We start from the raw sequence: 21,075 nt of genomic DNA on the forward strand, positions 1-21,075 counted from the left end.
GCGGGCCTTCTCTTCAAACAACTGATCAGCGGTGGTGCCGAGTGTCAAACCTCCACTGATCGAATATTGATGACCTATCCTGAGGCTAGGTCATCAATATGTTTGGCCAGACAACCCCTTTAAGGCCCCTTTACACTAGCTGAGCATTGGCCAGATAATCCCTAACGAGCATTTGTGAATCCACCTAAATCACAATTTAACGCCAGCAAACAATGATTCTGTATGGTGACGAACGATGGCGTTAACGATCACTCCTCCCCCTGTATCATAAATCGCTACGATGCAGTCAGGGGAGCCATGGACAAGCAGTGTTTCCCAGACCCAACACGTTTGTGTGAATCGGGCCTTAGCCAATAAATAGGTGTTGTAAACGTAGACTAGACAGTGTATAGATGTGCCAGATCTGTATTCAAGCCTCATCCACTGTGAGAATTGTTTCGCAGCCAATTCTAAAAGAAAAACCAGGCTTGGCTGGAAAAGACAGACCCAGATCCTACCTGATCTTCCACCATTATAAATTGCTGAGTGTAAAACCTCTTAAAATTTTTATTTCATTCAACTGCTACCTGTTAAAAACTGCAGTATGTGTTTAGCTCTAGGAAGAAAGGGATGCAAATGAGCTCTTAAGCTCTGCCTCTAATGCCACCAGATGTAAGGCAGCTATCCTATAAGTCAATGTTCAACCCTTTAAATAGGCCTTGAGACATGACAAGCAGAGAGTACTAGGTGAGAGGCCTAAGTCAGGGTTTGGGGAGTACGATCTCTCCTTGGGGAGAGAACACCTTAATAGGCATGAGGAGACTAATAGGCCATATATGTCATACATATCCAAGTCTTGTCTCAAGACCTATTTAAAGGGTCGAACATTGACTTATAGGATAGCGGCCTTACATCTGGTGACATTAGAGGCAGAGCTTGTTAAAAACTCATTTGCATCCCTTACTTCCCGGGAGAGCATGTATGGCCTATAAGCCCCCTCACTCGATTAAGACGCTCTCTCTCCAAGGAGAGATGTTACCCTCCCCCCAAATGTAGCTCTAGAACCGCAACTAGACAGCCCCGTCACGTCTTACAATAGACCGAGCCGGTAACTGCAGAGCTGCTCCTATTGAAGTACCGCTATAGAGCAGAACATATGACCACTCTGCCCAGTGACTGGTCGCATGATCAACCACTTCCGGTCTGGCAGAATTGGGAGAGCGGCGCTGGAATACTAAGGCCCCTTGCAGACGAGCGTGTCCGGATGCGTCCCGGTGCATTGCGGCAAACCCGCGTGAGTAGGAACACAATTGCAGTCAGTTTTGATTGCGTTCCGATGTTCAGTTTTTATTGCGCGGGTGCAATGTGTTTTGCGCGAGCGTGATAAAAAACTGACTGTGGTACCCAGACCCGAACTTCTTCACAGAAGTTCAGGTTTGGGTTAGTTGTAGTGTAGATTGTATTATTTCCCCTTATAACATGGTTAGAAGGGAAAATAATAGCATTCTGAATACAGAATGCATAGTACAATAGGGCTGGAGGGGTAAAAAAATAAAATCAAAAATAATTTAACTCACCTTAATCCACTTGTTTGCGCAGCCGGTATCTTTTCTTTCTTGTTCTGTGAGGAATAGGACCTTTGATGACGTCCCTACGCTCATCACATGGTCCGTCACATGATCCATCACAATGGTGATGGATCATGTGACGGACCATGTGATGAACGTAGTGACGCCATCAAAGGTCCTATTCTTCACAAAAGAAGACAGAAGAGATGCCGGCTGCGCGAACAAGTGGATTAAGGCGAGTTAAATTTATTTATTATTATTATTATTATTATTATTAGGGAAAATAATAATGATCGGGTCTCCATCACAATCGTCTCCTAGCAACCGTGCGTGAAAATCGCACTGCATCCGCACTTGCTTGTGGATGCTTGCGATTTTCACGCAACCCCATTTATTTCTATGGGGCCTGCGTTACGTGAAAAACGCACAATATAGAGCATGCTGCGATTTTCACGCAACGCACAAGTGATGCGTGAAAATCGCCGCTCGTGTGCACAGCCCCATAGAAATGAATGGGTCCGGCTTCAGTGCGGGTGCAATGCGTTCACCTCACGCATTGCACCTGCACGGAAATCTTGCCCGTGTCAAAGGGGCCTCAGACCACGGAGAGGTGAGTTATTGTGATTTTTAAATCCCCCTCCCCATCTAGGATGGACAACCGCATTAACTACACTTAAAATATTATTTGCCAATTTTGACTTGAGGCTTTAGAATAGTAGCTTAAAAACTGTTTTAAATTGTCAAACTTTGTTTCCCCGCCACCCTTAGTTGCTTGTCTGGAGGTGACTCTCCTCCCTGCATTGAGATTGTTGGGAAAGATGTCGAAATTGTGGCCAGTAGTGATTCTAATATTTGTAGCAAAGCAAGAGGAAGCAATAAGGTAAGAATTTTAAACTACATGCTAAAAATACTATTTATTACATATGCCACGTGTACAAAGCTCCCCAGGCGGTTTTAATGACACGGTTAACTATTAAATGCTCCGCTATGTTCAGTAGAGTGAGGACTAGACACAGAGAAAACAGCCGCCACTACTGTTTCTCTACCGCCATACTCCAGGCTTTATGGCACAGCTCTGCTTGCTCAAATTGACTGATATCTGTTCTGAGACCTTTCTTTAAAGGGCTTCTGTCAGCCCACTAAACCGTTTTAGTTTTTTTTTTTTTTGTTTTTTTTGGTTAATAATAATCCCTATACTGCTCCCTATACATAAGCTAAATATTCATTTTGGTTCAGTAGAATTTGTTAAAAATCTATTTTATAATATGTAAATGACCTTGCTACCAGCAAGTAGGGCGGCTACTTGCTGGTAGCAGCCGCATCCTCCGATCCTAATGACGCCCCCTCCGCGGTGTGATTGACAGGGCCAGGGAACGGAATCGTTCTCTGCTGGCCCTGTTTGAACTCCAAATCTCGCGCCTGCGCCGTACCTGTCTTCAATCGGCGCAGGCGCACTGAGAGGCGGCCGCTTGCTCGGCGCTTCATCCTCAATGCGCCTGCGCCGATGACGTCATCGCATACACCCGGAAGAGAAGACGCCGGCATCGCTTAGCGCTTTATCTTCTGTGACATGGAGGCAGAGGTCCCTGCAGGCACGTTTGATGCCTAGAAAAGGCATTTTCTTCTCATGATGCTGAATGTGGTTCGAGATGAGGTAGAGTTAACACACGCATGCTTTGAGACGTGTTATCTAAACTTAATGCGTTAAGCAAACGCCTTAAATTGCTTTTCAATGGCCTTTGTTTCAAGATAACGCGATGAGTTAAGAGTTTGTGTGTTAACCCTGCTACATCTGTACAGGCGTAGTACTGTGGCACAATACTTATGCAAAGGGGAGGTGTGTTAGTAGTTCATTGAACTGTCACCACATCTCCCCTTCAAAAAAAAAAAAAAAAGATTTTTTACAACTCGCAGCTGCTTGCCAATGACTGCGAGCAGAGAAGCTCCCAACTGAATGACCTGACTGTACGGGCATCTGGCCCTGTGACTGTGGTAACTGTAAGGACAATAAAGGGGGGAATTTATCATAGACCAGCGTTTTACCTGGTCTATGATTTCCCCTGAGCTGTCAGATGGGCCTAATTTATCATGATGCGCCTGCCTTGTCAAAAATTGGACGAATCTTCTGGCAGGCCGTGCTCCAAGACTGAAACCTATGACCGGTTGAAGTTGGTGTAGTTTTCAGTCTTCTATGCCAGAAAACTTGAGTAAAAGAGTAGAGAATAGAAGAAGAAGAGAAAAAAATAACTTTTCGAAAAAATGGGAATGGCGGTGTAAAAAACGCTAACTGTGCCTAGATTTGGAATCGGTGGCATTTAAATAGTCACAAACACAAGGTTTGCAATTTTATTTTATTTTTTACTGCAGCAAACTGGCGTGGAGGGGAATGATAATCTCCCCCCCCCCCCCCCCCACAGACCATACTTTAAAATTGTTTCAGACTGGAGACTAGAACCATAAATAAATTTCATAATTCTATACTTCTCCAAGGCTTTAGGTACTTGCTAAAGGGAGACTGACAGCACCCCTGTCCATCAGCAGTTTCCAGGAGCTGGTCACTGCATCCCTAATCCCATTTACTTGAATTGAAGCAGCGCTGCAGTTACCAAACACGGCCACTACACAGTGGATGGAGCTGTGTAGTTTCTGTGCTCCTGGACACAGCTGATGGGGAGGGATTTGAATTTCCTCCAGTCTGAGATTGATGATCTGTTGTAAAGGATAGGTCATCACTGCTTAAGCCAGAGTTTCTGAACTCCGGACCTCGGGATCCACCTGAGGTGATATGAGTGTCCATCCATCAGGACTTACCACATGTATTCATTCTGTGGGATATTCTCAAATCCTGACCGGTGTTGAGAAACCCTGGCTTAAGACATCAAGAACATCTTAAAAAAAATAATATAATAATAATAAAATGCTGGCTTCGTTGTTTTGTTAAAGGGAGTCTGTCACCAGATTTGAGGCCTATAACCTAAACATATGGCCAGGTCCCTACTAATACGCTGAATCCGAAACTGACCTTATTAAATGTGCCTGTGGCTCTATTAGCATATAAAACAGGTTTTTATAACCTGTCATTCACCTAACTAAGGTGCCCAAGGGGACGTCTCTTCATGCAGGGTGTCCGGCTGCAGCCATCTCCGTCTGGTGCCCAGCGCCGCCTTCCCACTAGAAATCGCCGCCCTCCCTTTCAATAGCGCCGCCTCCCTCACCTCAGCACCGCCTCCGAAATCGTCCGCTCTCCTCAGCCAGATCCCGTGCGGCTGTAAGAGGATGGCTGCAATAGGGCGGTCAAGGCAGGTTTGAGCGAAGTGCGCCGGCCAGCACATGCGCACTTCGCTCAACTAGGCCGCTGCCAGGAGTCCACACGGGCGCATCAGGTTATACCTAGTGGGCACGCGCGGGATCTGGCTGAGGAGAGCGGACTATTTCGGAGGCGGTGCTGAGGTGAGGGAGCTGGCGATGAGGTGAGGTAGACGGATCTATTGAAAGGGAGGGCGGCGATTTCTAGTGGGAAGGCGGCGCTGGGCACCATACGGAGATGGCTGCAGCCGGACACCCTGCATGAAGAGACGTCCCCTTGGGCACCTTAGTTAGGTGAATGACAGGTTATAAAAACCTGTTTTATATGCTAATAGAGCCACAGGCACATTTAATAAGGTCAGTTTCGGATTCAGCGTATTAGTAGGGACCTGGCCATATGTTTAGGTAATAGGCCTCAAATCTCGTGACAGAATCCCTTTAATGTACTTAATTATTATGTTCTTTCTTCGCACATAGGTGAAAATACAGCCCGTGGCAAAATATGACTGGGAACAGAAGTACTACAATGGAAATTTGATTGCGGTGTCTAATGACTACCTTGCATATGCTACAAGAGGTATCATGGGGTTTCTACGTTTATTTCTTTATGTGAGAGACTTTGTCGAATATACGATTTAAATTGCTTGAATTTAACCTTTTAGTGCTTTTCTGCAGACCCCACAGCCTGTCTGGGCCCGTGGTGGTAATTATACTTATCTGATCCTCACCACTGGGTTCCAGGCCCATTGCTGCTCCACCAGCTTTGAAGGTCCTTGGTGCCCTGGTGTCAACATCCAGTTTGGTGTATCCAGTGGGGAACCTAAAGTATGCATTTCAGAACAAATCGTTATTCAGTGGCAGATGGAGAAAAAAATGGCTCGTACCAATATGGAATTTTGTACCGATCAAGTGTATTTATTGTAATTATGTTTTTGCTTTACCAGGTTCCAATGGGACAGCTATGATAAGAGTCCTCAGCATCACCACAGCAGAGCGGATTTTACTAAAAGGGATTACTGGTAGTGTCACAGACCTGGCGTTTGCTCACCTCAACTCCGACCAGCTGGCATGTCTGGATGAAGCAGGAAGCCTCTTTGTATGGAAACTCACCATGCAGAATGGCAAAATAATGTAGGTTTTCTATTGTTTGGAAAGAAATGACACGTTGGATTAGCTAGTTAAATTTTATTTAGAGGATCTTTCACTGCTCCTTCCTTCTACTAGAAGTTAGGAATGAATTGCTAGCAGTCTGCAGTAAGGGTACAGAGGGGATTTAACCAGTTGAGGGTGTGTCCCTGCACAGTTTGACTCTATCCAATCAGTTCTGCCATTTTAAGACTGTGCAGGGACAAACCCCCAACTTGTTACCTCCCCTCTGTACCCTTACTGAAAGCTAACCGCAATTCATTCATAACTTCTGGTTTATAGTAATCTTGTGTATCATCTACTAGAAGGTGTATTGCAGGCTGTAAGCAGAAGTGTTGGTGGCGCTCCTGTCCTGCGCTGCGCAGCCTCGCTTGTCATCTGATTCAGACGTCAGTGGCGGAGACTGCATTATGGGAGCCTGCATGGAGGAGCCGGGGTAGCCGCTGCAGGCAGCAATTGGTATAGAATCATGCTGGGGCGGGAGGCCGCAGACTCAGATTTTGAAGCGGTCAGTGCACATGACCGCTTCTATGTCGTCACAAAATGCATCGGTAATTAGGAAACAGCGATTCCAGTTTTTTTAATGCCGCGGTATTAAAAGCCCATCATAGGAGCTAAAAAAGACCCAAAAAAAAGACCTTGATTTGTGAGACAACGCATATTTTTTATAATTCTAGGTTTACCTTCTTGTCTACCTCAGTCTGTTTTATTCATCTGTTTTACACAATGTTGTCTTTCCGGTTTCATTATCAAAGTCGGTATAACAATGTATAGCATGCTTTCATTGTAATTTTTTTTTTGTTTTTTTTAATAGAGACGAAATTTTTGTTCACATAAAAAGACCAGACCCAATTCCGTTAAATTGTAATCGACGGATAATCTGGTGCCCCTACATTCCTGACGAGAACGAGGATAATTTGTCAGAGGATTCTAGCCAGACTATTGCATTATTGCATGAAGATATGGTAAAGCACATTTCTTTCCTTGGTCTGTGGATCACCCATTACAAAAGTTCTGATTGTGAAATGCAGTTTGGATAAAGGAGGCCCAAAGTTTAAAGGGGTTGTCCAAGTTATATTTATTGATGACCTATCCTCAGGATAGGTCATCAATATCAGATCGGCGGGGCTCCGACACCCGGCACCCCCGCCGAGCAGCTGTTTGAAGAGAAGGCGTTCGCGGTGTCAGCGTTGACTCCTCTTCACTGTTTACCTTCTAGCCGTTGCATCTGCAGTGGTGAGCAGGTGTAATTACACCCAAGCCTTCCTATTGAAATGAATGGGACGGCTTGGGTGTAATTGCACCTGCTCACCACTGCAGATGCAACGGCTAGAAGGTAAACAGTGAAGAGGAGGCAGCGCTGACACCGCGCACGCCTTCTCTTCAAACAGCTGATCGGAGGGGGTGCCGGGTGTCGGACCCCCGCCGATCTGATATTGATGACCTATCCTGAGGATAGGTAATCAATAAATATAACTTGGACAACCCCTTTAACTGCTGGCCTTGTTTTACATAGCAACTAAGCAGAGCTCAGCTTTATTTTTTGAAATGAATAGGTCATTTTCAAATGACACATTGTTTAAAGGGGTTATCCGACACTAACAAATGCCCCTCCATATGCGCCGGCCCCTCACACTGATTCTACTTACCTGGCTCCCCGCTCTCTGCGCCTCTCCTGGTCCCCGCACCACTGCTTCTTCTTGTGCACGGATGAAAACATCCAGTGGGGGGGCTGGGGCAGTCAATGGCAGGCAGTGCCAGGGATGAGCTTTGCGGGTGACGCCAGGGAGGCTTGCCCCGCCTGCCACTGGCTGATTCTCCCTGGAACCAGGTCAGGAGCGGAGGGGGGAGCCAGGTAAGTAGAATCAGTATGGGGGGGCATTTGTTAGTGTCAGATAATCCCTATAATGGGGTTTTAAGAGACTTGTATACTGATGACATGTAGAAAACTAGATTTTTGTACTTGCTGTAAAATCTGTTTCTCTTCCGTTCATTGGGGGGGGGGGGGGGGGCAGGCTTGACCATGGGTATAGCTGCTGCCACTAGGAGGTGGACACTAAGCACAAAACTGTGAGCTCCTCTCTTTATTCAGCTACACCCTTCCTACAGGGACTAAGCTAAAACAGAGGCCCATAAAAAGAGAGAATGGGAGGGAGCTACTAAAAGGGCTGACGAGCGGGCCATTAGGCTGCCTGCGTCCAGAGAGATTTCACAAATATACGAACTGGCATGGGAGAGCTGCAGGGCAATATCGGAAAGTTCCTCCAAGGAATCCCCCTAAGAGAGACCCTGACTTAATTTGTTTGCCCACTCACCCATAGCTTTGCTCACCCATGTAGGGGCAAAAAACGAGCGCAGTGCTTTGTCCACTGCTTCAAAGGATGATTTTGCGAAAGCTTCCAATTTTTTATCCCTGTGATCAAGAAGGAGGCCCCATCCACCATAGGCAAAGTGGTATGTTTAGGCAAGCGGGATACTGGAGGGTCCACAATAGGTGAGGACGACCACTTCTTAGTCAAATCCTCCAGAAAAGGATAAAGGACTTCTAAGCGTTTTGGCAAAGTAATCAAAATCCTGTTGGTTGAGGAAACATTTGGGCGAGCGACGGGACCGCCTGAAGGAAAAACTCGAGCCTGCCGATGAGGTTGCAGGGTCTTCAACCTGTAAAGTTTCTATAAGCGCTGTAATGACCGCTGTAATCCACCATAGAGGACAGTTTTGAAGTCTGTTCCTCAGGAGAGACAAAGTTCACATCTGAAAACTTTTCCTTGGAACACACCTCTTCCAAGGAGGACACTTCTGAGTGAGACTCTCTGGGAGGTGACGGAGAGACCGAAGAAATGGGGGATGCAGACACTATTTTGGGGGGAGTCGGTCCCCAGAGATAACTAGGGGAGTGCTGCCCGATCCATCTGTCCTTCCTAAAGAGGTGCCCCCCCCCCCCCTTTAGTATAGTGGAGCTGCTGCTGCAAGCCCCTGGCGAACAGAGTGGTCGGCCGGGTGTAAGGTACCCGCAGTGAGCCGAATCGGGAGTAGGCCGCAGAGAAGCTGAGGCCTCAATTACAGGCGGCTCTGGTGGAGGACAGGGCTGGAAACGCTGTGACAAAAGAGAAAAGGCCCCGTAGAAAGTAGGACATTGCGCGCCCCAGAGGCTTCCCTCCCCCCGACAGGAGAGTGATGTTCGTGGGGATAATTCACATAAGTGAAGGGGGGGGGGGGGGGGTTTGGGGGCAAAAAATACTCGCCCCTGTCCTGGGGTGTTCTTCCCCCCTGTTTCCAGCTTGGTCATCACCTTCGGTGTGCGGCCCCTTGGGGAGGGCTGCTACACCGGAACAGAGGGGACTTAACGTGGGCAGCCGTGGTCAACAGCAGGCTGGCGGGATGCAGAGGATTTGGGAACCTCTGGTCCTTCTTGTCTTCTGAAGAGCAGTAACGAGCACCAGGCTTGGGAACTCCCTGGTCTCCCCTCTCCTGGGTGGAAACGCAGGTAGCTGGAGCTGCCTGTAAAATCAGCAGACCTGCAAAGCAGGGAGGTCTGCCTCCTACAGACATGAAGCTAAAACTTATTTAGCTTAGTCCCTGTAGGAAGGGTATAGCTGAAGGGAGGAGCTCACACTTCTGTGCTTAGTGTCGCCTCCTAGTGGCGGCAGCCTGTGTCCCCAATGATACAGATGAGAAAAGGAGCCAGCAAGTCTCCTCAGACTCATCTCCCTCGCAGCGCTGGAGAATGGTAGAGGTGAAGGGTTCCCTTTTTAAAAGCTCACTTTTTTCTATTGGTGGCCTCTCACTTTTCTTGGCTGTCGTGTGTGTGTGTGTGTGTGTGTGTATATAAAAAAAATAATTTTTTATATCTTATTGAACTGTTTTTCACATGCTGCTTTCAAACTCTAGGCTGAAGTCTGGGATCTGGACATCATCAGAGCAAACCATAGCTCCTGGCCTACTCTTATTAGTGATATCAAGGAAGGATACATATCTGTGAACGGACATTCTGGTGTAGGTTACTCATTCTGTACTTGCATTTGTTGTGTGTGTTTTTGTATGTTTGCCCCCCCCCTGTTTTTCTCCAGATAATGTCAGCTATGCTTCTATGTGATTAGAGACACTCACCCCTTTTGGAAAGATTCGCTACCATTTTTCTTGCTTCATTTGGCTGCTGTTAACCAGTGGTCAAAAAAAGTTAAATTATTGTACTAAGAGGTATTTGGCTACAGAGTGATTCAAGGTTTGTTGTCATTTTTGCTAGTGAAGCGTAAAGAAAAAGAAAGATGTTCCCTTTTTCCTGAGGGCAACATAAAGGTGAAAGGAAATCAGTATTGAGCAGTTTCAGTGCGAGTCTAGCTCCAGATTCCGGTCAATACACTGCATAAACTCGAGTCCTCATATTCATGAGCTCCCAGCTTCCCCTGCCCACTGATTGTTGAGGAAGAGAGCCCTTAGGGGCTAGAACCTGGGATCTTTCATCCCTAGATCTCTATCAGGGTGAATAGGATCTTACACGCTTTGTGCACACAGCAGCAGGGAGCCGACTATGGCAGCCAGGGCTTCAGTAGCGTCCTGGCTGCCATGGTAACCGTTCGGAGCCCCAGGCTTACACTGCTGGGGCTCCGATCGGAACTGACACCAATGATTCTACTTTATAATACTGGGGCGGGGATGAATATGGTTTATGCTTAATACAAACGCAGGCTGCGCTGCGGGTGCTGGCCATATTCCATACCCGGCACCCAGCCTCTGACTGCACACTGCGATCCGCCTCTATTAACCCTTCAGGTGCCGCACCTATGACTGGAAGTAACTGATCCTGAGCCATTAATGTGGTCAGTGTAGGCGTTGAGGCGTCACCCCTTTGGCACCCCTGAGACGTGACCTTGGGGTGTCAATGAAATGCTACTAAGGGTACTTTCACACTTGCGGCAGGACGGATCCGACAGGCTGTTCACCATGTCGGATCCGTCCTGCGGCTATTTCGCCGTGCCGCCGGACCGCCTCTCCGTCCCCATTGACTATAATGGGGGCGGAGCTCCGGCTCAGCACGGCGAAAGCCGCTGGACTAAAAAGCCTGACATGCAGTAATTTTAGTCTGGCGGCCTTTCGCCGTGCTGCGCCGGAGCTCCGCCCCCATTATAGTCAATGGGGACGGAGCGGCGGTCCGGCGGCACGGCGAAATAGCCGCAGGACGGATCCGACATGGTGAACAGCCTGTCGGATCCGTCCTGCCGCAAGTGTGAAAGTAGCCTTAAGCTCTACAGTGTTGCACAACTACTTGACAAACCTATAAGCCTAAAGGTAGCCAATTCTTTCATGTTTTGGTGCATTTTACTGGCAGATTATGAAAATAACATGATCAAACCTACAATTCAAAGCATGAATTCCACTTGGTGCTGTCCCTTTAATCGATATACTAAGCTACTAAGTGTAATGTCTTGTAGGAATCTTGTGACTTTAATGCAGGAGCAAAATGAATACAGCTCGTCTTGTGGTCAGTAGGAAGCATCTTGACTGCACAAAGTGCCTGGAATCTGATTTCTTACACTTTTCTTATCTCTAATGCAATTTGTAGGAAAAAATTGAAATAAGATTTAAACTGAATCTAAGTTGTCCAATGCTTTTCCGCATATAAATAGATTTAACATTTTACCGTAATTTTTGTTTTTCTGTCCAGTGTTTAAGTGAAGGAGCTCTGTCTCCTGATGGTACAGTTTTGGCAACTGCTAGTCATGATGGTTACGTGAAGTTCTGGCAGATTTATATTGAGGGGCAAGATCAACCAAGGTAAGCATTCATAACGGCTAACCATTTTCTGTATAATTGTGAAGGTAACGTAACATTTGCATTTAAATGTCCGTAAAGGGGTATTCTCACCTTGGTATTCCACAGACATGCCATTAAGTGTCTACCACCTCCGAGACCTGCATCTATCTCTAGAAGGAATGTCCCTGGACAGCCTTCAGCTACCTCATCTAGGGGTGAATGAATGGAGCAGTGGTCATGGGTCTCTGTTCATTTCTATGAGAGTCACGGAATCATGGCGTTGTATAGACTGGAGGTCCCCAAACCTTTTGTATGTTGTGAACCACAGACGCCTTTCAGTGATGGTCAGGAGCAACAGTCAATTCAGAAGTAGAGGAGAGAAATTTTGAATATGGAGAAACGACAAACTGCAGAGATTTGCAGAAAAATATTTTGGTGTGAAATTTAACACTAGTATTATACTATCCAAATTGGCACTGTTTGGTGGTTCATCTAGGATAGGTCGCAACATTGTCAATTGCCAATACATTTGGACATAACTTAGGACACCCATGGCGAGCCACAGGTTGGGGGATCATTGATATAGAAGGTTTCAGACATGTATGGCTGCTACTCGGTTTATTCTTTGCCTGTATGGAGTGGCTGGTAGTTGGACTAGCGGGCCCTGCTTCTGGAGAGTCTCTGAGGTGGCATATCTTGTGGCTATAAATGTCTACGGTCTGAATACCCCTTTGTGACGTATTCATATTTGGTTTAAAGAGGAGCTGTCGCCTCCCCTTACTTGCCAGGTTGAGGAACGATTGTACTTGCATCCCCCATGTAGTAACAATTCCATTCTTATGACTGTTTGGTGTGCCATTCCTGCTACAAGTGATGAATGAATTGCTAGCAGTTTGCAATGAAGGTCCAGCTGGGTGTTACCAGTTCAGGTTGTGTCCCTGCAAAGGCTGTCACTATTTAATCAGTGCTGCCAGTGCCAAAAAAAGTGCTAAAAATGGAAACTTGACCACTTTGTTAGCCTAAGGGCTCATTCAGACAGACTTATGTGGTTTGCTGTCGCAAAAAATACAGATTCATTGAGTCTGCGAGGACTGGACAGAAGCGGACGTCCAGCTGAATATTTATTAGAAACAATTTTGAGCTACAGAGATGAAATTCAGGACAACAGTTTTTCTTCTAGCATTTCCACTGCACCGTCACATAGGACACAACACCTTTATCTCCTGATTTTCTGGTTCTTGTAGTTACTAGCAGTTTAGTGATAGATGAGGGTTAGATGCACTGCATACACCATTTAGAAGGATCTCTGGATTAAGGGAAATGTTTGGTCGCTATGATTAGCCAATTCCCTCCACATGGGGCCAGATTTATCATTAGCTAAAGTCAAAATTATGGCGTGAAAGTCGCAAATTTTGCGACTTTTTCTGGCTCTGTGCTATGGTTGCCAGTTTTCTGAAAGTGGGTGTGTTTTCTTATGTAAATCAATCTCTAGACAGACTCTAGTGAGGACCATGCTTATAACATGGACATCAAACAGACTCTTTACCTTTTTTTTTATTTTTTTTTATGTTAAATGTAAAAAATGTTCATCAAAATAAATGTTTTATTAATGTGTATATATAGTATTTATTTTTATTTTATTTTTTTTCAAAAAAAATTAGTTTTCTATAAATGTGGACAGTCTGATGGGTATCACAGACCACATTTAAAGTGAATGGGTCCTGTATCTGCATGCTGTGGTCCCACGGACAGATGACACAATGGATGTTTAAAAGGGACACACATAAAAAAAAAAAAATGCACTTCACATTCAAATATTACACTATACCCACTTATTACACTTTTTTAACTGATTCCTTTTTTTTTTTTTTTTTTTTTTTTTTTTTTACCTTTTCAACTTCATATTTTTTCTTCTGTAAAATTCTTCTTTTTCCTTTTTTTTCCATCCTCAAAAAGATCTGTCATCAAAGACCTGTCATCAAAGATGGGTCCATGTTTGCCATGTTCTCTCAGGTACAACTGATAATGAAGTACATTTTGCGACTTTTCTGTCAGAAATCTATAAACATGCGACTTTTATAAAGCCACTTACTGAAGGATAAACTGCTACTGTCAAACCACATTTATTACAGTATTAAAGGACCATTAATAAATCTGACTTAGCCAAAAGTGACTTTGGACATATGTAATGGTGAAGTAAGATTTTAAAGGGAACCTGTTACCGGGATTTTGGGTAGAGAGCCGAGGACATGGGTTGCTAGATGGCCGCTAGCACATCCGCAATACCCAGTCCCCATAGCTCTGTGTGCTTTTATTGTGTAAAAAAATCCATTTGATACATATGCAAATTAACATAAAAGTCATATCTTACTTGTGTGACCAGAGAAGAGTCATATTTTCATGATCTGACTCATCTCAGGTTAATTTGCATATGTATTCATTTATTTATTATTTATTTTTACACAATAAAAGCACACAGAGCTATGGGGACTGGGTATTGCGGATGTACACTGCGGCCATCTAGCAGCCCATGTCCTCAGCTCTATACATAAAATCCTGGTGACAGGTTCCTTTTTAAGTGTAATGATAATCTGGCCCTATATAGTCTTTCTTGTACTTTCTGTTGTACTGTGTGAGGTTTATTCATTCTGCAATCTCTTCAGGTGTCTCCACGAGTGGAAGCCTCACAATGGACGGCCTGTGTCTTGTCTGCTGTTCTGCGACAACCATAAGAAACAAGATCCCGAGTAAGTAATGGACCAATTATGCCTTTTATAATTATCAACTGCCAAATGACAGGAATTTGGTTGGGGCAGTTTTTTAGGTGTAAAATGCATAATGTAATATTTCTCATGTACTCATTCAGTGTGTCTGAACACAGGACATTTTTCTGTCATTTATTTTAAAAGGATTTGTTATGAACACTACTTTGGTCACTGGGTAATAAATTTTTGGCAGCTGCTTTGTTGGGTGCACATTAAAGGGAACCTGTCACCGGGGATTTTGTGTAAAGAGCAACCTGTGGTGGAGATTATACTTACCTGGTCCCCGCTATCACATGACTAGTTGTTGTGGGTTGGCCACTCTGTGAGATCTGTCTTAGGGCTCATGCACGTGACCGTATGTATTTTGCGGTCCGCAATAAACGGATCCGCAAAAAATATAGATGACGTCCGTATGCATTCTGTATTTTGCGGAATGTAACAGCTGGCCCCTGATAAGAACAGTCCTATCCTTGCCTGTAATGTGGACAATAATTAGATATGTTCTATTATTTTGCGGAACGGACATACGGAAATGGAATGCACACAGACACGCAAGGACAATAAGTTTGTGTGCATGAGTCCTTACACTTGGCTAACCCCTTTAAATGAGCTGATGTGTACGAACGCTCAAGCAGAATAGTTCACTGATTTCAGTGAAATGAGCAAAGAACAGTCGGCAGTACTTTACATACACAGTTGTTCGTGCTCATTCAGCTAGCATGTCCCCTTTTACATGGGGATATATGCTGCCAACAAACATTTTTAAGCTTGTGGAGTAAGCTATCTGATCACCCAATAAACTCAGTCAGGTCATTGGGAACAGGTGGTGTTGGCTCTTGATCATCAACCTGTGTGAAAAGGCCCTTCGCCTTGAACAAAGGACCACTTTTATCAGCTCTGACCTTTCAGCCCTTCCTGGCTACCTTGATTGACAGGGCCAGGCCGTAGTAAAGCAGCCATGGAAGGGCTGGCAACAGAAAGGAGCGGAGCTTGGGTGCAACAAGAGCAATTGTGATACCCTTGTTGCACCAAATGCCTAATTTGCATGGTGAGAAAAAGCATCAGAACTCTGGAATGGAGTGAAGAAAGAATAAAGCCAAGTGACGGTCTTAATATTTGCGAAAGAAATGGCCACTTTTTTTTTTACTGGAAATATATTGATGCATAATCTATCAATAGTATCTCAAATGTAGAAATATTAAGTGATTGATTATTTTGCTTTGTGTCTCCAGTGTTCCCTTTTGGAGGTTTCTCATCACAGGGGCTGACCAGAACAGACAAATTAAGATGTGGTGCACAGTTTCTTGGACGTGCCTACAGACAATCCGGTGAGACAACTGGCTTCTGAGATGAATTCATGACTTCCTTTTTTTTAAGGGAAGGATATCTGTATTCCAGTATCGGCAAATTATCCGCTATCCACTTCAGAGGGGTGAACTGTTGGATTAGTGAGGGTTTGACCTCTGTGACCCCTGCCGATTGTGTGTACCCCTGCATGAGTGGAGCAGAAATCTAGCATGAATTTATTAAAATTTTTTAATTTTTTGGTATTGTACTTTGAGTAATTTTTTTTTTTACCATCTGGACACTTACAGGTGAAATTTGAAAAATTAGAATATCGTGCAAAAGTCCATTTATTTCAGTAATGCAAATTAAAAGGAATTGCATTAATGCAGCTTAAAATTAGAATTTTGTGCAAATGTTCAATATTCTAGGCTCAATGTGTCACACTCTAGTCGGCTAATAATCCATATCCCCTGAGCAAAGGGTAGCTCAAAATTGTGACTTTGGGGTTTCATAAGCTGTAAGCCAGAATCATCCAAATTATAACAAAGGCTTGAAATTTCTCGCTTTGCATGTAATGAGTCTATCTGATCTCCTTTTTTTAAAGGGGTTCTGCACTTTGTTCAGCTTCTGATCGGCAGGGGTCTGAAACCCAGGACCCCCACCGATCAGCTGTTTGAGAAGTTAGCGGCTCGGCCTTCTCACTGTTTACCGCCGGCCCACTGACGTCACGACTAGTATCACTGGCCTGGGCGCGGCTAGGCTCTGTTTACCTAAATGGAGCTTAGCCCCGCCCAGGCCAGTTGATACTAGTCGTGACGTCACTGGGCCGGCGGTAAGCAGTGAGAAGGCCACGGCGCTGCTGGAGTGCTGCTGCCTTCTCAAACAGCTGATCGGCGGGGGCCCTGGGTGTCGATTGCACGATATTCTCATTTTTCGAGTTTCACCTGTATCAATAAGATGTCTGATAGTTGTGTGTCCTACATCCGGGACCAGCTCCCATCTCAAGATTGGGGTCTTGGTGTGAATGGAAAGCAAACTGTACATGTGTGGCTTCCTCCATTCACAGCTACGGGACTTCAGAAAATAGCAGAGCACCCTCACTTGAATATTTTAGGAAGTCCTATAGCAGTGAATGGGGAGAATGCTGCACATATGCTCACCACATGTGGCGGGCCCTGTTCTTAAAATAGGAGTGGGTTCTGGAGGTGGGACCAGTACCTATTGGACATTTATGGTATATCAATATGCTGTAAATGTCCAGATGGGACAGCCCCATTAAATCTTTTATCTCTTGTACATAATTTTTTTTCCTGACTCTAGGATGCTGGGAGTAACAGGACTTGTTATCCATGCATTCCTCTGTCTGTAGATCACAGATAATGGTGATCTAATGCCTGCTGGCCATTAAGTTGCATTTACACTCTCCGAGTATATGGCAGATTATCAGAAATGAACGTGTGAGCGGTTGTTCCGACAGTCTGTCCATGTAAATGTGTTGCCGATCACCCGATGAACGAGCAAACACTTATTCATCGTGTGTCGTTCATACGGCCGTCTGAATGAGCCCTAAGTGTTTTGCCATCTCACCCCAAGGCTGGAGCAAAACTGCTTAGTATTTCTGCATTCTGTCCTACATGCTGTTTTTAGTGTGAGAGAGAGTTGGAGAAGCTTCATCTTCCGCTCTGTATGATTATGGGAGACTTGGGGTGCAGACCGGTTTCTTTCTACAATGGCAATCGGGGAGCTACGGAGGGGGAGCAATTGCTCTAAAATGTTGGTTACAAGTCATGTAATATCCTGAAATGGTGTCATTGCCCGTATACACACATGCACAATAGCTTATTCTGAAGATTCCGCTGAAATGATAGTGACACTGTAAATGCCTATTATCTTCCCGTAGGTTTTCTCCAGACCCATTCAGCTCGAGTGTCCTGCCAGGATTAAAAGCTTCTCTAGATTTATCTGCAGAGTTTCTCATACTTACTGATGTCCACAGAAAAGTAGGTGTCTTGAAGTTTTCTTTTGACTTATTGGACTAACTATTTAAATTGGTGCAAAATTATTTTCTGATTATTTTTCATTTTCTTCTTGTACTTTAACCATGAAACGGTATAGAGGAACTCTGTCCCCTGTGTAGTGGAAGGATCTGCACAATGTACAAGCAGCTGAACAGGAAGAAACAGTACCTCTTAGGCCCCTTTCAGATGAGCGAGTTCCGCGCATCGGACTCTTAGTGTGAGTATGCGACATCTCCCAGCACTGACGGGGTCGCGTAGCATTATATTGGTTTATGATGCTATGTAACCGTGCTGGGAGGACAGGACGGGTGCTGTTGCATACTCGCACTGCGAGTCCAATGCCTGGAACTTGCTCGTCTGAAAGGGTCTTTACAGTCGGGACTTCTGCGTAAAAGCCCACAGCCAGTTGGGCAGTCACAGGTTAACTGAAACAGAGAATTTAGGTAAAGCCCCAGAGAACCCATTTGAAGTCGTGTTTCATGACTGGCTGTAGCATTTGTTTGATTTTTCTCATTTTTTTTAAATGAATGGAGCAGCAGGTTGAGAAGACGCACTGCCGCTCTATTCTCGTACAGATGAATGGAGTGACAGGGTGCATGCTCGACCTGCTGCTACATTCATGGGGGGAGGTTGATGGGGTTTCTACTGGATATAGTGGAGGTACCCACCTATAGGACCCTCACCAAGCTTAAGGTTACCTCCTGTCCTGTTAAGTTCAAATCTTAAAATTACTTGAATACTCCTTTTTAGATTTTCTTCTCGTTGCCTTCACTACTTGCTTTTGCTCATAGAAACCAAATAAAAACTGCCTGTGTATGTTCAGCCTACAGAACTGCTAGGATTAAAGTAGCACTCTCTGACCTGGGTACATGATGTAAACTGTAGTAAAGGTAATCTTCTTACCAGTGACTGTGTGTGTTTGTGAGTTATAACCTCCCTATGACCAACTCTCTGATCTCCACCTGACAAGGGGGACAGGAAGTCAGTTACTTCTCTATTCATTCCTACGAGACTGACATTGAGGTTCCCAGAGGAATACATAGAGAAACTGACTTCCTGCGTTATTTAGAAAGTCTGATTGCTGGTGACATGACACAGCTGAGGATCAGAAGGGAGGTTATAACTGCCAAATACAGTTACTGGTAAGAGGATTACCTTCCCTACCGTTTACATCATGTACCTTTCTAACAGGTCAGAGAATAACAATTCTTGTTGTAGTAGGTATTATTTAATATTGCATTCTAAGAAGTTGTGGGTTATATTTTTGTAGGTTTTATACGTAATGGAGTTACAACAGAATCAAGAAGATGGAAAGGCTGCTTTTACCTCCATTTCAGAGTTTTTGCTTACTCACCCCGTTTTGAGTTTTGGAATCCAGGATGTGAGCCGTTGCCGTTTTCAACATACAGAAGTTCTTCCTTCAGAAGTAGAGAGCGACAATGTCAGTGAAGGTGTGTGTGTATTTCTTTATCATTATTTAACATCCAGGCCTGGAGAGGCCATTGCAGACAATTTCAAACAAAAACTAAAAGCCCGTTCACATTTCCAGGATTTAAGGGGGATTTAGACGCTGGTTCCACGTCTTGTAAATACCAATTTGCTAGCATTCTGCATTGAATCCACTGTGTGGATTTTTGTCTGTGACGTCAAAGAACATTTATAAGAATAAGATTGTTCGCACTTAAAGGGTTTCTATCACCTCGTTTTGACATAATTAGCTATCGGACACTAGCGATCTGCTAGTGTCTGCTCTACCAAACAATGCTATCATAATACCTTTGTGTGCAGCCGTTTGCCTAAAAAACGGTGCTATGGGGGTGTCTTTTGAGCACCTGCGCCGTGTGCGTCTGTATTCGGCGCAGACGCAGTGAATGTCTGACCGCTCCCTGCACAGACATCTCCACTGCGCGTTCAGACAGTCACTGCGCCGAATACAGACGCGTGCAGCGCAGGCGTGAGAATTCGTCCGCTGGCTCAGAGGGTGGATCGCATTCCAGAGGAGATGGGCGGGCTGGAGGGACGCGCTGGGCGGCATTTTGTGTGAGTAGACCGAGCCTCTAGGTGCTGAAAAGACGCCCCCATAGCACCTAGATGCTCATTAGCATATCAATAAAAGTTAGTTTTTTTATGCAAACGGCTGCACACAAAGGTATTATAATAGCATTGTTTGGTAGAGCAGACACTAGCGGATCGCTAGTGTCTGATAGCTAATTATGTCAAAACGAGGTGATAGAAACCCTTTAAAGGGAACCTGTCATGTGGATATTTGATTATAATCTAACTAATTATATACAATGGTTAACTACTAAAAAGTGCCTTGGATGTATTTACTTACTGGTGTGACAGATGGTTACCTCATAATATAGACACAAAGATGCTGCATGCTAATGAGCTGATTTAAGTCCAGCGTGATGTCATTGAGTCCAGCGTATTTTTAATTCAGAGCTATAGCCACTCCCCTGCCCACCTGCTGCTGATTCATATGGAAAATAACTGTCAATCACCAGCAGGTAGGCGGGGAGAGTCAGGAGCTCATGAATATTCAGGACTCATCATTATCAGCTGGATCTTTTCAATACAAGATGTTGGCAGATTGACTGGGTCAGTTAAAGAAAGTGATCCGGCATTTTGCTAAGAGAATCAGTCACTTATTTATGTTGCCCTTAGTTAGGACACCATAAAACTGGTGACAGGTTCCCTTTAAAGGGGTTTTCCAGGAGTTCAGTATTGATGGCCTTTCCCAGTGATGGCTAACATCTGGTACTCCAGCTGTGCCGAAACTACAACTCCCAGCATGGCATGCGCTATTCATTTCTAGGGAGTTCTGAGAACAGCCAAGCAAGTGTGTATCTTGGAAGTTTTAGTTTTACCACAGTTGGCATGCTGGAGGTTAGCAATCGCAGGCCTATCCTATCTGATCAGGCACTGCCACCAAGCATACTAAGCACAGCACCATGCATTGTTCAGCAGATGTGCTTGGTATTACAACCCAGGCCCATTTACTTTTATCTGACTGATCTGCAAACAGGTCATGTGACCAATGAACGTGATATCACTAGCCTAAAAAGAGGCTGTAGCAACTGATTGGCAGGGTTGCTAGGAATTGGACCCCCACCGTTCAGATATTGAACATCTGTCCTGAGGATAGGCAATCAGTGTTGAACTTCTGGAAAGCCTCTTTAAAGTAGGGTGGCCACAATACCAAAATTTGAACTTCGATGCTGATACCAAGTGTTGTATCAAGATTCTCGA

The 21,075-nt window shown here is 44.9% G+C and overlaps 1 protein-coding gene across 1 annotated transcript in view; it reads left to right on the forward strand.

The window, feature by feature from the left end:
- The window catches only part of EDC4 (enhancer of mRNA decapping 4), a 98,626-nt gene that overhangs the window by 5,239 nt on the left and 72,312 nt on the right, over window positions 1-21,075 (forward strand). The window contains exons 3-12 of the mRNA XM_044269760.1: window positions 2,316-2,427; window positions 5,331-5,430; window positions 5,798-5,984; window positions 6,814-6,964; window positions 9,891-9,995; window positions 11,665-11,774; window positions 14,417-14,500; window positions 15,751-15,846; window positions 17,706-17,805; window positions 19,094-19,274. Of these exons, the coding sequence (XP_044125695.1) occupies window positions 2,316-2,427; window positions 5,331-5,430; window positions 5,798-5,984; window positions 6,814-6,964; window positions 9,891-9,995; window positions 11,665-11,774; window positions 14,417-14,500; window positions 15,751-15,846; window positions 17,706-17,805; window positions 19,094-19,274 (1,226 nt within the window). The remainder of the gene's footprint in view (window positions 1-2,315; window positions 2,428-5,330; window positions 5,431-5,797; window positions 5,985-6,813; window positions 6,965-9,890; window positions 9,996-11,664; window positions 11,775-14,416; window positions 14,501-15,750; window positions 15,847-17,705; window positions 17,806-19,093; window positions 19,275-21,075) is intronic.

This window comes from Bufo gargarizans, chromosome 10 (genome assembly GCF_014858855.1).
Source record: "Bufo gargarizans isolate SCDJY-AF-19 chromosome 10, ASM1485885v1, whole genome shotgun sequence".
Lineage (NCBI taxonomy): Eukaryota > Metazoa > Chordata > Amphibia > Anura > Bufonidae > Bufo > Bufo gargarizans.